Source organism: Chiloscyllium punctatum, chromosome 30, assembly GCF_047496795.1.
Source record: "Chiloscyllium punctatum isolate Juve2018m chromosome 30, sChiPun1.3, whole genome shotgun sequence".
Classification (NCBI taxonomy): Eukaryota; Metazoa; Chordata; class Chondrichthyes; order Orectolobiformes; family Hemiscylliidae; genus Chiloscyllium; species Chiloscyllium punctatum.
In genome coordinates this window covers 30,454,773-30,471,847 of record NC_092768.1, presented here as the reverse complement: position 1 = coordinate 30,471,847, position 17,075 = coordinate 30,454,773, and the positions used below count along the sequence as shown (strand labels likewise).

Below are 17,075 nucleotides of genomic sequence, written 5' to 3'. Positions count from 1 at the left end.
CGATGGAAGGTCCACTCTTGTTTGTCCTTTATAGAAACGATTTGGATGAGAATTTAGGATGCATGGTTAGTAAGTTTGCGGATGACACCAGGAGTGGCAGATGGAGTTTCATTTGGATAAAGGTGAGGTGTTGCATTTCGGTAAAACAAACAAGGACTGATTATGTAGTTAATGGTAGAGCCCTGGGTAGTGTTGTTGAACAGAGTGACCTAGGGGTTCAGGTACATAGCTCTTTGAAAGTTATGTCACAAAAACTAAGGTGGTTGAGAAGGAATTCAGCGTGTTTGCCTTCAATGCTCAGGCCACTGAGGAAAGGAGTGATGTCATCTTACAGTCGGACAGGATGTTGGTGAGGCCACTTTTGGAACACTGTGTCTGATTCTGGCACCTTGTATCGGAAGCTTGTTATTAAATTGGACAGGGGTCAGAAAATATTTACAAGGATGTTACTGAGACTGGACGGTTTGAGTTATAAGGAGAGGCTGGATCAGCTGGGACTTTCTTCACTGGAGTGTACGGGTTAAGGGTGACCTTACAGAGATTTATAAAATCATGAAGGGTATAAAGAAGGTGAAGAGCGAAGGTCTTTTCCCTCGGGTGGGGGAGTTCAAAACTTGTGGGCATATTTTTAAGGTGAGAGGAGAAAGATTGAAAAGAGAGTTGAGGGGTAACTTTTTAACACTGAGGATGGTTGGTATGTGGAGTGAACTACCAGAGGCAGCGGGACAATTACAAAATTTCAAAGACATTTGGACAGATACATGAATAGGGAAGGTTTAAAGGGATATGGGCCAAAGACTGACAAATGGGACTAGTGCAGTTTGGAGAAACTTGGTCAGCATGGACGAGTTGGGCCGAAGGGTCTTTTCTGTGCTGTCTGACTCTATGAAATAGGTTGAAAGTAAAAGGGGGTGTGAGAGACAACGGTGTTAAGTGCCTGGAATGTGCTGCTAAAGGAAATGGAAGAGGCTGATACTGTTGTAATATTTAAGAGGCATCTTGATGGATATACAATCAGGCAGGGAATACAGGGTTATGGACCACCCTGAGGCAAAGATGGTCCGTTTAGAAATGTGTCCTGTGTCGCCTGAACTTGGTGGGGCTGAGGGCCTGTTCCTGTTCTTTGTTGAGCACAGTATTTATTGCAGGGTGGAACAAAATAAAAGGTGGACTAAGCATCCATGGGGTGGGGGGTAGAATTTAAGTGACGCACAGAGAGCAGCTGCTGGTCATGAAATGCAGTCATAGGCACGTTGTGATAACAGCACCACCTTCGGGATATTTGCAAATACAATCTGTTATTAGTTTGTAAACCAGGGGAGAGCGCGAACGCAGTCCCCCATTATCACAAATTTCACAGGCAAGTATCCCACATTCTGAGACATCGGAGTAGGAATCCGTACACCTGAGGCGCAATGGGATAGCCTCATCCTGGGAGAAACACTGTTTATTTAAATTGTAAAAATTATACTTTATTCAGAAATATTACCCGAATCTACATAAACAGGTACGAAAGCAGTTCTGAACAGGCTTCACATATCGAATCTTCAATCTGACATTCCCTGTGGTTGAAAAGGCCAAAGGTATTTCTTACCTACGCAGGAGACAATTTACACACATTTGCCGCAAAAGTGAACAGATCCCGTTTGTACTTCAGTAGGAAGAGCCCAGACGGTGGTCTTTCCCCACCGCAGCTGCCCCAAGCTTCAGTGTGTCCCTCAGCACGTAGTCCTGGACCTTGGGATGTGCCAGTCTGCAACGCCCGGTCAGGGTCAACTCCTTGCCCTGGAAGACCGACAAGTTTCGGGCAGAACAAAGAGCGTCTTTCACCGAGGGGACGGTCCTCCAGGCACAGTTGACGTTTGTCTCAATGTGTGTCTTGGGGAACAATCCGGAAAACATGGAGTCATGGAGCTGCTCGTGACGAACCTCGACATAAACCACTACATCTCCCTCCAGGCTCCCTTTACAAAGGCACATTCCAGAGGGAGATGTGTGACAGCCATAGCAGCACACACTCAAATGCATTCACGTGGACAGCAGCTTCCAAACCCATACCCTCTGCCATCTTGAAGCAAAACAGCAGCAGATACATGGGAACACCACCACCTTCAAATACCCCTCCAAGCCACGCAACCATCCCGACTTGGAAAAATACCGCTGTCCATCAAGTGTCACAATGCCCCTCCCGAACTGCACAAAAGTATCCTGGGTAATCCAAGATGGAGGACGGGAAAAATTTGTGGTTGTAAGACCTGCTCCTTTTTTTGAGGCATTTTAGGTGTTGGAGGTGATTTCCTCGAATTCCATGAGCAACAATTATTGTTTTATAAACTGTTACATTGTTTTGGAACTTTGGGGAGAAAAAAATCAAAACAACAGCACTTTTAAAAGGAGGAAGACGGACAAAGGCAGTGACCATGTGTTCAGTGAGGGAGGGAGGGAGAGAAAGAACTTACACTGCTGCCTGACCCAGCAGTGAATCTGCACAGTTACTGTCTTTGCTGGCTGAATTCATGTATCTCTGGACATCAGAGTGCATCTAGGAAAAATTTATCAACAGTGAGATTCACAGTTGATCTTGGAGGAACCGGTGTTGGAGAGGTCACAGCACAGGAACAGTTAAGTGTGTGGTTTTTACATGTAACCTTTCTGTAGATCTAGAGTAATGACTAGAGTGGGTTATTTCTTGATTATACGTTTTACTGAGTTCTGTCTCTTGATTAAATTTTAAAAATATCAACCATAAGTACAAAATTAGCCTGGAGATGTATTTTTAAGAGCAATAAAACGGTGTTACTTTCGGGGTCTGTGGATTATGAAGGAGCAAAGATGGACAAAAGTAGAGTGACGTGCTCTTCCTGTTGGATGTGGGAGTTTAGGGGGAGTTTCCATGTTACTGGTGAATATGTCTACAGGAAGTGTCTTTGGTTGTGAATCCTATCAGATCGCATGGATCGGTCAGAGTTTAGTGGGAGGCAATGAGGAATTTACAACACTAAGGGGGTATGATGGATAGCAAAAGCTGCAGATGCGTTAAAACCAGGAAAGGTAGGAGGGATATGCAAGGAGTTCAGGACTCTCCTGTGACTATCCCCATCTCAAACAAGTATGGTGTTTTGGAAAATGTCGGGGGTGATGGACTCTCAAGGGAATGGAGCACGAACAGCCAAGTTTCTGGTACTGAGAACAGCTCGAATGTAATCTGGGGTATGTCAGGTTCCAAGTGATTGATTGTGGTAGGGGACTCTCTCGTTAGAAACACAGGCAGCCGTTTCTGCTGCCAGCAGTGAAAACCAGAATGATGTGTTGCCTCCCCAGTGCCAGGATCAAGGATGTCTCAGAGGATGCAGAATGATCTGAAAGGGGAGAGGGACTAGCAGGGGATCGTTGCACATATTGGAACTGGTTAGTACTGCTACCGCAAAGCGCCAGGGTCCCAGGTTCGATTCCAGCCTCGGGCAACTGCCTGTGTGAAGTGTGCACATTCTTCCCATGTCTGCATGGGTTTCCTCTGGGTGCTCTGGTTTCCTCCCACAGTCAAAAGATGTGCAGGTCAGGTGAATTTGCCGTGCTAAGTTGCCCGTAGTGTGAGGTGCATTAGTCAGAGGGAAATGGGTTTGGGTGGGTTGCTCTTTGGAGGGTCAGTGTGGACTGGTTGGGCTGAAGGGCCTGTTTCCACACTGTAGGGAATCTCAACTAATCTAAAACTAACGACACAGGAAGGGAAAAGGATAAGATTCAGAAGGGAAAATACAGACGGTTAAGCAGGAATTTAAAAAGTATGTCCTTGAGGATAGTAATATCTAGTTTACTCCTGGTGCTATGAGCGAGTGAGGATAGGAATAGGAGGATAGAGCAGATGAATGATGGGCTGAGGAGCTGGTGCAGGGGTGAAGAGTTCACATTTTTGGATCATTGGAATCTCTTCTGGGTTAACGTGAGCTGGACAGGAAGGACGGATTGCACCTAAATTGGAAGGGGATTAATATACTGACAGGGAGATTTGTGAGAGCTGCTCGGGAGGATTTAAACTAGTAAGGTGGGGGTGGTGGGGGTGGTGGTGAATGGAACCCAGGGAGATAGTGAGGAAAGAGATCAATCTGAGATTGGTACAGTTGAGAGAAGAAGCAAGTCAAAGAGTCAGGGCAGGCAGGGATAAAGTAGAGAACAAGGTAGGACTGATAAACTAAACTGCATTCATTTCAATGCAAGGGGCCTAACAGGGAAGGCAGATGAACTCAGGGTATGGTTAGGAACATGGGACTGGGATATCATAGCAATTACAGAAACATGGCTCAGGGATGGACAGGACTGGCAGCTTAATGTTCCAGGATACAAATGCTACAGGAAGGACAGAAAGGGAGGCAAGAGAGGAGGGGGAGTGGTGTTTTTGATAAGGGATCCCATGACTACTGGACTAAGGGAGGATATTCCTGGGAATACATTAAAAGAAGTTATTTGGGTAGAACTGAGGAATAAGAAAGGGATGATCACCTTATTGGGATTGCATTATAGATCCCGTCATAGTCAGAGGGAAATTGAGAAACAGATTTGTAAGGAGATCTCAGTTATCTATAAAAATAATAGGGTGGTTATAGTAGGAGATTTTAAATTTCCAAACATAGACTGGGACTGCCATAGTGTTAAGGGTTTAGATGGAGAGGAAGTTTTAAAATAGTGATGGAAAAGGATAGACCACATCCAAAAGTTGAATTTCTCCATTGGAGGAAGGCCATTTTTGATGGCACTCGGCAAAAACTTTCAAAAGCAGATTGGGAGCAGATGTTCGCAGGTAAAAGGGACAGCTGGAAAACTGGAAGCCTTCAAAAATGAGGAAATGATAGTCCAGAGAAAGTATACTGCATTCCTATTCAGATGAAAGGGAAGGCTGATAGCTGTAGGGAATGCTGGATGATGAGAGAAATTGAGGTTTTAGTAAGGAAAAAAAAGGAAGTATCTGCCAGGTATAGACAGCAGAGATCGAGTGAATCCTTGGAAGAGTATAAAGGCAGGAGGAGTATACTTGAGAGAGAAATCAGGAGGGCAAAAAGGGGACATGAGATAGTGTTAGCAAGTAAGGTTAAGAAGAATCCAAAGGGAGTTTATAAATACATTAATAACAAAGGGGTAACTAGGGAGAGAATAGGGCCCCTCAAAGATCAGCAAAACGGTCTATGTATGGAGCCGCAGGAGACTGGGGAGATACTGAACAAGTAGTTTGCATGATGTTTATCATGAAGAAAGACATGGAAGACACAGAAAGTAAGGAAATAGATGGTGACATTTTAAAAAATGTCCCCATTACAGAGGAAGAGGTGTTAGATGTCTCGAAACACATAAAAGTGGATAAATCCCCAGGAACTTCTCAGGTGTAACCGAGAACTCTGTGGCAAGCTAAGCAAGTGATAGCTGGGCCTTTTGCTGAGATATCTGTATCATCGATAGCCACAGGTGAGGTGCTGGAAGACTGGAGGTTGGCTACCGTGGTGCTACTGTTTAAGAAGGGTGGTAAGGAGAAGCCAGGGAACTATAGACCAGTGAGCCTGACCTCAGTGGTGGGCAAGTTGTTGGAGGGAATCCTGAGGGACAGGATTTACCTGAATTTGGAAAGGCAAGGACTGATTAAGGACAGTCAGCATGGCTTTGTGCATGGGAAATCATGTCTCGTGACTTGATTGAGATTTTTGAAGAAGTAACATTGATGAGGGATTGATGAGGGCAGAGCAGTGGACGTGATCTATGTGGACTTCAGTAAGGCGTTCGACAATGTTCCTCATGGTCGACCTACTAGCAAGGTTAGATCTCATGCAATACAGGGAGAACTAGCCATTTGGATACAGAGCTGGCTCGAAGGTAGGAGATAGAAGGTGGTGGTGCAGGGTTGCTTTTCAGACTGGAGGCCTGTGACCAGTGGAGTGCCACAAGGATCGGTGCTGGGTCCACTGTTTTTCGTCATTTATATAAATTATTTGGATGTGAGCATAGGAGGTATTGTGAGTAAGTTTGCAAATACCATCAAAATTGGAGTAAACAACGAAGATGAGAGGGGAAAGATTTAAAAGGGACCTAAGGGGCAACATTTTCACACAGAGGGTGGTACGTGGAGGGAAGGAGCTGCCAGAGGGAGTGGTTTGCTGCTGCCTAGTCTCCTGAACGGGGAGCGGACTTAACAGAAAACTCTGAGTCCCAGAGGAAAGGCATTGAATCAATTAACCGAATAATCAATGATCTGAACGAAATAGTGCCTGCCCCTCTGTACTGTATATGAAATCCCAGCATCAAACAGAGTCCTGAACAGCGTCTACAATCACGAGAGCACTTGTCGGTCGGATTCCAAGAACACGATAGAGAGACAGTTGCCTCGCCTCAGACATGCGTTTATTTTCTCTGCCATTTTTATCATGAACGGCCCGATAAAGTGATAGGAATAAAGCACTTACTGTTGCAAAGGGCTGTGTAACTAACCCTTATGTTAAAACCATCCAGTCACTGATGCTGGAGCTGCTTATGCTTCTCTGATCTTGTCAGCGTTTTCACACGTTCTTCAGTACAGGTAATCCGAATTCACTTACCTCTTGGATATAACGGTTCTGCGGGACCTTGAGATCTTCTTCGGATAATTCAAAATTCAGAGAATTGATATCTGGATAATCGAAGTTCCTCTGTATTCTTTAAGGACTTTATAAAGTTAAACATTACTTTCACAGAATAAGTTGAAAAATAAAGGCTCACAAGCATATACTCCATCTCTCTCACACAGTCACACACACACTCACACATTCACACACACACACTCACACACACACACTCACATATATAAGTCTCTCGGAGGTGAAATTGCATTTGCAGAATTGTATTTGCAGGTTCAGTCTATTTTATTCAAACAGAACACAATCAGCAGGCAGTCAATCCAGGAGACATTTTAGAAATTCCTACTTTGAAAATCGAACCAGTCTGACTCAAGATGGGAATAGATTCAGTTTCTAACCCCACATCTTTAGTGCATTTTCACTGTTTTTTATAAAACCTTAAGTTATCTCAATAATGTGACTTGAAAGAAGTTCTGGGATTTACACATCAGCGAATCGAAACCTGCAACCCATTCTAAAAGATGAAAGACTTAACAGCAATCTAGACTTGTTCAATACATCGTTTCAGTTGGTTGACACTATGATTTTTTGCTATAAATTCTGTGTCACATGATCCTGCTCCACAGGTACCAGATGAAGGGGCAGTGCTCCAAAAGCTTGCACTCCCAAATAAACCTGTTGGACTATAATCTGGTGTTGTGGGATTTTTTTTAATTTTGAAAAATAAAGGAATGAGGTAATGGTTAACCTTAAAGCCCTTCGGAAAACAAAGGCATTCAGTTAAAGGTTCAGCAGTCTTTGATGAGACCCCCGCCTACCTCGCTCTGTGGGAGACCTCAGCTGCCTGTTATCGATCCCATGCTGCAGTTACCAGGGACCTCCCTCATCGCTCGCTCTCCATCGTTGTTGGTAATGCTGAAGCTGCCACCTCTGTGATCTCCTTCTGGTCCCTCTGGGACATGGCCCAGCAAGACCCACTCACATACCGAGACACTGCCACACTGGGCTGAGGGACCAGGCCTAGACACTGCCACACTGGGCTGAGGGACCAGGCCGAGACACTGCCACACTGGGCTGAGGGAGCAGGCCGAGACACTGCCACACTGGGCTGGGGGACCAGGCCGAGACAGGGCCACACTGGGCTGAGGGACCAGGCAGAGACACTGCCACACTGGGCTGAGGGAGCAGGCCGAGACAGGGCCACACTGGGCTGAGGGATCAGGCAGAGACACTGCCACAGTGGGCTGAGGGAGCAGGCCGAGACTCTGCCACACTGGGCTGAGGGACCAGGCCGAGGCACTGCCACACTGAGCTGGGGGACCAGGCCGAGGCACTGCCACACTGGGCTGGGGGACCAGGCCGAGACACTGACACACTGGGCTGAGGGAGCAGGCCGAGACACTGCCACACTGGGCTGGGGGAGCAGACTGAGAGAAGTAGAAGGTCAACTTCCATGCTGTCCTGATTGGAACGACATCACTGTCTCTGGGTCGAAATCCGGGAAATCCTTTCCCAAACCGTACAGCTCAGGGACCGCACCGGGTCAAGAGGGCAGCTCATCCCCCGCCTCCTAAATTAGGGGCAATTAGGGAAAGGCAATAAATGCTAGGCCCATCCAGGAACGCAGGAGTAAAGACCTTGCTTTAGCTGTTACGACAGGCACTCAAATCCTGAAAAGCCGATAACACAGCAGGGGGAGATCATCGCCCTTTACTCACGGGCCCACTGCGCTGGGAGTTAGACTCCGGCCGGGTGATGTCAGAGAGTGGGCCTTCACCCTGCAGATTTTCATAAACACCGAATTTTTCCCACCGTTGTTCAAACAGGGGCAGAAGTACGGGTAGAGTTTCTCTGTGAAGGCGTCAGTGAAAGTGTGGAGGTGGGACATACTGTCTGCGTTGTAAAACGACACTTGCCCCCCCTCGTAGTCCAGGTACACCCCGACCTTCCTCGGCCTCGGAGCGACGCTCAGGCTGGTCGGGGGCGAGGTGAAGGCCGTGTACTCGCTCCCACCTCGGAGGCTCAGTCTCCAGTAGCCGTCCTCGGGGGTCCGTCTGATTCTCCCCTTCCTCTTGCAGGACCTCTTCGCCACTCCCAGGTCCCACTCGGTCTTGTCCCTCACCTCCACCTCCCAGTAGTGCCTCCCCGATGTGAATCCCTCCGACCCCAGCACACAGGCGCACCGGTCGAACCTCTGGGGCAGGTCCGGGAGCTCCTGCCTTCGGTCTCCCATCCTCACGGCCGACTGGTCCTCACTCAGGACCAGCCAGGGGTTGGCAGTTTTCGGATTCAGGGTCAGAGGGGCCGGCACTGAGCGGGGGAAGAAAAACAACACAGAAAGAAAAGGCAGAGGGTGAATGAGTTAAATCGAACCCGGGTCCCTGGCGCTGTGAGGCAGCAACACTAACCACTGAGCCACTGTGTCACCACCATTCGCTTGTTATCATCAGGGAACGTGCTCGGGTCCATGGGAAAAGGTATAATGGGAGAGGACTCAAAACAGTGATAACATTGAGCAGAGTCAGCATGGATTTCTGAAAGGGAAATCGTGCTCAACAAAGTGATTGGATGTAACTCGTAAAGTTGCTCAGGGGGAGCCACTGGATGTGGTTTACTTGGACTTTCAGGAGGACTTTCCTGAGGTCCTGGGTAAGAGATTAGCGTGTAAAATGAAAGTGCATGGAATTGCAAGGGCGGGGGTTGGGGGGGGGGGTATTGACATGGACTGAGGTGGCTGACAGGCAGAAAACAATGAATAGAATAATATGGAACATTACAACGCAGTATAGGCCCTTCGGCCTTCGATGTTGCACTGACCTGTACAATCTGAAGCCCATCTAACCGACACTATTCCATTTTCGTACATATGTTTATCCAATGATCATTTAAATGCCCTTAAAGTTAGCGCGTCTATGACTGTTGCAGGCAATACATTCCACACCCACACTACTCTGAGTAAAGAAACTACATCAGACATCTGCTGTATAACTATCACCCCTCAATTTAAATCTATGTCCCATCGTACTAGCTATCACCATCCGAGGAAAAAGGCTCTCACTCTCCACCCGATCTCACCCCCTGATTATCTTATAGGTCTCAATTAAGTCACCTCTCAACCTGCTTCTCTCTTACAAAAACATCGTCAAGTCCCTCAGCCTTTCTTCATCAGACCTTCCCTCCATACCAGGCAACATCCTAGTAAATCTCCTCTAAACCCTTTATAATGTTTCCACATCCTTCCGATAATGTGACCAGAACTGTATGCAATACACCAAGTGAGGCCGCATCAGGATTTTGTACAGCTGCAGCATGACCTCAATCCCTCCACCAATAAAACCTAACACACCGTATGCTTTCTTAACAACCCTATCAATCTGGGTGGCAACTTTCAGGGATCTAAGCATATGGACACTGAGATCTCTCTGCTCATCTGCACAACCAAGAATCTTACTGTTAACCCAGTACTCTGCATTCCTGTTACTCTTTCCAAAGTGAATCACCTCACATTTTTCTGTATTAAACTCCATTTGTCACCTCTCAGCCCAGCTCTGCAGCTTATCTATAACCTGCAACCTCCTTTGGCACTATCCACACCTCTACCAACCTTAGTGTCATCCGCAAATTTACTAACCCATCCTTCTACATCCTCATCCAGGTCATTTATAAAAATGACAAACAGCAGTGGACCCAAAACAGAGCCTTGTGGTATACCACAAGTAACAAAACTCTAGGATAAACATTTCCCATCAACCATCATCCTTTGTCTTCTTTCAGCGAGCTAATTTCTAATCTAAACCACTAAACCACTCTCAATCCCATGCCTCCGTTTTTGTGCAATAGCCTACCATGGGGACCCTTATCAAACACCTTACTGAAACCCCTATACACCACATCGACCGCTTTACCCTCATCCACCTGTTTGGTCACGTTCTCAAAGAACTCAATAAGGTTTGTGAGACATGACCGACCCTTCACAAAACCTTGTTGAATATCCTTAATCAACGTATTTCTTTATTATAAATCTTATTATAAATCCTGTCTCCTATAACCTAGTCCAACACTTTACCCTTAACTGAAGTAAAGCCCACTGCTCTATAATTCCCAGGGTTGGGTCAGGATAAACAGGTCACTTTCTCAATGGCAGCCCCTGTCCAGCGTCCCCTGTAATTTTCTCACTGTGCGGGCTTCCAACTCGGATACACGGCAGTGACTTGGGGAACTGTGTACAGTTCTGGTCACCACATTACCAAAAGGATGTGAATGCTTTGGAGAGGGTGCAGAGAAGGTTTACGAGGATGTTGCCTGGGATGGAAAGTGAAGACAGATTGAGTAGGTTAGGTTTCCTTTCATTAGAAAAATGGAGATTGACGGGGTACCTGATTGAGTTTTACAAAATCATGAAGGATATAGACAGGGTGGATAGAGATAGGCTTTTTCCCAGGGTGAAGGATTCAATAACAAGAGGTCACGCTTTCAAGGTGAGAGGTGAAAGGTTTAAGGGGGATACACGTGGCAAATACTTTACACGGAGGGTGGGGGTGTCTGGAACGCATTGCCAGCAGAGGTGGCAGAGGCAGGCACCGTGGATTCATTTAAGATGCGTCTGGTCAGATGCATGAGTAGATGGGGAACAGAGGGATCCAGATGCTTAGGAACTGGGCGATAGGTTGAGACAGTAGATTTGGATCAGCTCAGGCTTGGAGGGCCGAAGGGCCTGTTCTTTGTTCTAACCAGGAATCAACACCAGTTGAGCGAGTGGGAAAATATTTGGCAGATGGAGTATAATGTGGATCAATGTGAGGTGAACCTTCCAACAGTGGCTATTGGCAAGAGTGGGAGAGGTGCTCAAGTTGTGTTTAATTCCACCCCCCCCCACCCCCCGCCTCATATTTTCTTTTCCATTTTCCTCCCCCACATTCCTTGAAATCCCTGCTCTACTAACTGGGACTGAGAACACAGACATCTCTTTACCTGGGCTGACAGTGTCCAGCGTTTCTCTCCAGGCACTATACTGCAAGGGACCTCTGAATATCCCCAGAGGAAGATCCATGTCTACCAGTTCCATCACATTGTGACTAATCCTGCAAGTTCAATGTTCAAAGATTGAAAAACAGATTTCCTTTCTTTTTGCTTTAAAAGATTAAGCTGTGTTTGTGAACAATTTGTTTTTGTAAATAAAGGAAAGTCATACTTGGCATTCCAGGAATCTTTCTCCTGAAACAAAACAGAAACACAAGTCAACTATTGTCAGACAGAACAAAAACTGAATACGATGACACGGGACAAGGTCAAAATTCACAGGACACCAGGTTATAGTTGGACAAGTTTATTTGAAAACACTAGCTTTAAGAGCGCTGCTCCTGCATCAGGTGCTAGTGAGACACAGAGACCGTAGACACAGAATTTATAGGGAAAAGATCAAATGGTCATACAACACATGTAAATGGATTGAACACACTCCCTCGGAACACGGGTCAGGCCATTTCGGACTGAGATAAGGAGGGATTTCTTTGAACTGGAGAGTGGTGATCCTTGTCAATTCTCTGCCCCAGAGGAGCGCAGAGTCTCACTCATTGAGTCATAGTCACAGAGTCATAAAGCACACAAACAGATGCTTCAGTCCAACCAGTCCCGGCTAACCCTAATCCCAAACTAAATGAGTCCCACCTCCCTGGAGAAAGTGAGGACTGCAGATGCTGGAGATCAAAATCGAAGAGTGTGGTGCTGGAAAAGCACAGCCAGTCAGGCAGCATTCCAGATGAAGAGCTTTTATTCGAAACGTTGCGTCTCCTGCTCCTCGGATGCTGCCTGACGGGCTGTGCTTTTCCAGCACCACACTCTTCGACACTAGTCCAACCTACCTGCTCATCCCCAAATCCCTCCAAACCTGTCCTATTCACGTACTTATCCAAATGTCTTTGAAACATTGTAATTGTGCCCCCAACCACCACTTCCTCAGGAAGTTCACGTCACCCACAAACCACCTTCTGGGGAAAACATTTGTCCTTGTGTTCTTTAAAATCTCTCTCCTCTCACTTTAAACATATGCCCCCTCCTCTTGAAATCCCTCATCCCAGGTGCCATTCACCTGATCTATGCCCCTCATGGTTTTATCAACCTCTATAAGGTCACCCCTCAACCGCCTACGCTCCAATGAGGAAGGCCCCAGCCTTTCCTTATAACTCAAACCCTCCATCCCCAGCAACATCCTGGGAAATCCCTTGAGATTTCCAGAATCCGACGTTAACCCGTCACGATTTTATAAACCTCTCTAAGGTCACGATCCAGTGACGAGGTTCCTACCCTATCCAGCCTTTCAGGACAACACAGACCTTCCATTTCCAGAAACATCCTGGTAAATCCCTGGAGATTTCCAGATATCAGGGAATACAGAGATATTGTAGGAAAATGGTCTTGGGATAAAAGGTGGGCCATGATCTGGTTGCACTGCTTCAAAGCAAGTTTGATGGGCTGAATGGCCCCCGCCTGGTCCTCATTCCCAGTCACCCCTTCACTTCCAATGATAGGGAAACAGAATACTGAACCCCCCCCCCTCCCCAGTGGGTACGTAGGGGGCAGCGTTTACTCCCCACTCCAGGTGATTCTTGGCAATACCAAGATGCCGATTACCGAAGACTGCTACGTTTCTCTCCTTACCTTGAGGATGGTCAATACATCCGGCCGATCGAGCCGCGATTGAAACTCGGTCAGAACCCGCTCGGCGGAGTCCAGGGCACCCTGAATCTCCCGCAGGTTTCCTCGCATAGCCTCCAGGATCATCCCCTCCCGTGCACGGAGTACTCCGTCCAGGCACCGTTCCATCTCACTCAGAGTCCGGTGCATCTTGGCAAATTCATACTTGATGTGGACTTGCAGATTACGGGACTGCTCCTGAACACATTGGAACACAGGCACACGATCAAACTGTTTCAAAACGGGGAGTTGGGGGGGAGTGGGGAGGGGAGAGGGGGAAAGAAACTGGGGTTTGGAGAAGTGAACAAACGGGCGTCTCACCTTGACTTGGGAGATTTTCTGCTCCTGGTTGAATTTAGCCTTGAGCAGCTGGGCCTTCCTTTTGGCGGCCAAATCCAAGGACGATTTCAGCTGATCCTGTAAACGAGAGCAAAAATTCCTGAATGGAGGCCTTCAGACGTTCCCAGAAAAGTGGATTGGGCAGGATGAAGTGCTGTGGAAGCCACCCTCCCCGATCTCTCTGCACAATGGGACAGACGTGGTCCCATTCAGCCCCATTGTATGTCTACTGCCATCTTCTTGGATTCAATTCCCTCTTGGGTGCACACCCCCACCCCCACCCCCACTCCTGCCCTCTTGGACCTGCCTCTGTCATGCACCCAGACAGAGCATCCCAAACCCCAAAATCCCACAGGACGGAGAAAGCCTTTCCCTTCCTATCTCCTCGGCTGCTCCGACCAGTACTGTCCCCTATATCTGTACATGCCCTGGTTCTCAATCCTCTAACCAACCGGAACATATTTCTCCCTCTCCACTCTGCCCAGACCCATCGTGATTTTCAACACTTCCCCAGCAGTACTTCACCAAGGCTACAAAGATTGGAGAGTTCGAGTCATGAGGAGAGGCTAGGACTGTTTCTCTGGAGCCGAGGAGGCTGAGGGGTGACATTAGAGGGGTTGGGAAAATCATGACAGGCAAAGATACAGTGAATAGCCAAAGTCTTTTCCCCTGGGAAGGGTAGTCCAAAACAAGTGGACATTGGTTTAAGGTGAGAGGGGAGAGATTTGAAAGAGATCTGAGGGACAAATCTTTCACACAGAGGGTGGTGCGTACACGGAACGAGCTGCCAGAGGAAGTAGTGGAACATTTAAGACATTCAGACAGATACATGGATAGGAAGGGTTTAGAGAGATATGGGCCAAATGCAGGCAAGTGGGACTAGTTCAGTTTAAGATACTGCGTCGGCATGGACGGGTTGGGCAGAAGGGCCTGTTTCCTTGCTGTGTGACTCTTATCAAATCTAACCTTGGCTTTCTCTTCTCCAAGAGAAGACTGTCACCAGTCTATGTGACTGAAGCTCCTCAGCCCGAGGTCAGTCCTCATCAATCTACACTGAGAGTTCTCTCTCTCTCTCTCTCTCACTAATTCATACACACGTACGAGCTTACGGGGAAAGGTGTTGGATGAGACTGCTGTGGGATGTTTCTCCTGAAGGTACAGAGGACACCAGTTCGACCAAAGCTGGAATATTGTGAAGACCCCAGTGGAGGCAGCCCAGAAAAGCTTTGTTTGGCTGGTCCTGGATCTGGAGGGATTTTGTTTGGAGGTTCATTAAGAGGTTTGAAGATTCGGAGGTGACTTTATCAAAATGTCTACATGATCCTTCGGTGATTTGACAGGGTAGCTGTGGAAATGTTGTTTCCACTTGTGGGAGAGTCTGGGACCAAAAGGGCATCATCCAAGAATAAGGGGGTGTCTATTTAAGACAGAGATGAGGAGGAATTTCATCTCTTTTAGAGGGGAGTGAATCTGTGCAATTCTCTACCACTGAGAGCTATAGAGGATGTGCTGTTAAGTACATCCAAGGCTGACCAGACAGATTTTTAATTAGTGAGGGAATCAAAGGTTATGGGGAAAAGATAGGAAACTGGAGTCAGGGATTATCAGATCAGCCATGATCACATTGATGAGAGGAGCTGACTCGATGGGCTGAATGGCCTATTTCTGATCCTCACCCTTCATCAGGGCTTTTGCCCAAAAGGTTGACTCTCCTGCTCCTCAGATGCTGCCTGACCTGCTGTGCTTTTCCAACACCACCCAGTTCAACTCTAATTCTCCAGCATCTGCAGTCCTCACTTTCTCCTACTTCAGCTCCTCCCTGTTAGTGTCATACCTCTACAGAGGCTGGAAAATGGTTCACCAAGTCCCCCTTTGTTTCCATATGAACACTTCTTGACTGCAGTACTGCCTCGTTCAGAGTCAGGTACCAGAGTGTCAATAATTTTTAAATATTCATTCACGGGATGTGGGCATCGCTGGCCAGGCCAGCATTTATTACCCATCCCTAATTGCCCAGAGGGCAGTTAAGTGTCAAACCCCTTTGCTGTGGGTCTGGAGTGAGACGTAGGCCAGACCGGGTAAGGATGGCAGTTTCCTTTAGTGAACCAGATGGGTTTTCCTCAATCATCACCAATGGATTCCTGGTCAGCGTTAGATCCTTAAATCTAGATTTTATTTTAGATTGAATTTAAATTCCACCATCTGTGCAGAGGCGGGATTTGAACCTGGGCCCCCAGAACATTACCTGGGTGCTCCCCTTACACCCCCAGCCCATGTCCTGAAGAAGGGTTACACCTGAAACATTGACCTCTCCACCTCCTGATGCTGCCTGGCTTGCTGTGTTCTCCCAACCTCCTGCTTGTCCAACTCTGGGTGACCACAACACCACTCAGTCCATCATCTCCTCATGTGGTATCCCTGAGGGTCACCTCCTGGTGTCAGCCCCCACCCGGGGGAGCTCAGACTCTGTGGCTGACCTGGTTCCGATCTCAGGATCTCAGCGTTGTCCCTAAACCTGGAGCTTCCCAGAATTGAGGGACAGAGTCCTGCACCGGTTGAATGTGTGGTCTGTTCCCTCTGGTTGCCCATGTTCACCTTGTAAAGTCCCACAGCCTCATTGAGGGGGATGAAGGTTTGATATCTGTGCTCCCGGCTGTCCCGGCAGATGCTGCAGAGGAGCTTCTGGTCGGTTTCACACAGCAGCTTCACTCCTTCATGGTGCAGCTCACAGTGGAGCTGCTGGCTCTCCATCCTCCGGTTCCTGTTCAGCTGCCTCACCCTCCCGGCCCAGGTTGGTGAGAGCCCGGTTAGACCTGAGGGTTATCCCCAGGAATACCTCCAGACACTCGGGGCAGAAGTTGGTCTCCTGGGCTTGCCAGCAGCCTGTGATACAGGAGCGGCAGTAACTGTGACCACAGTCCAGGGTCACTGGATCCACAAACAGCCCGAGACACACCGCACAAACCAACTCCTCTCTCCAGCTCTCAGCCCACTGCCCGGAATCCATCCCGCCGGTAACTCCCAGCGTTTGGCGGTGTCCTGCTCTGAGATTCACTTCCTTGTGTTCTTTCAGAGAGCAGTGCACTCACGGTCCCCAGGGTGGGAAGGGACGGAAGAGGTGTGTTTGAACCCACTGACAGCCTGTGAGTGTAATTTGATCCACTCACTGAGACTAGAGCCAACCCACTGACAATGTGTTAACAAAGCAACCCACTCGATCACTGAGGGAGAACGGTTCAGAATAACGTGCACACAGCACTGAGACACCAGACAGTTCAGAATATATACACCACTGAGACACCTGGCAGTTCCGAATATACACAGGACTGAGACACCTGACAGTTCAGAATATACACAGGACTGAGACACCAGACAGTTCAGAATATACACAGCACTGAGACACCAGACAGTTCAGAATACACACAGGACTGAGACACCTGACAGTTCAGA

The 17,075-nt window shown here is 47.7% G+C and overlaps 1 protein-coding gene across 1 annotated transcript; it reads right to left on the bottom strand.

Annotated features, from left to right (window-relative positions):
- Positions 1–8,031: 8,031 nt before the first annotated feature.
- LOC140455385 (zinc-binding protein A33-like) lies at positions 8,032–16,701 on the bottom strand. The gene is given in 7 exon segments (XM_072550191.1): positions 8,032–8,903; positions 11,565–11,674; positions 11,785–11,807; positions 13,251–13,484; positions 13,608–13,703; positions 16,221–16,412; positions 16,414–16,701. Coding segments are annotated over 7 exon segments (1,470 nt in total). The 5' UTR covers positions 16,633–16,701; the 3' UTR covers positions 8,032–8,307.
- Positions 16,702–17,075: the final 374 nt, after the last annotated feature.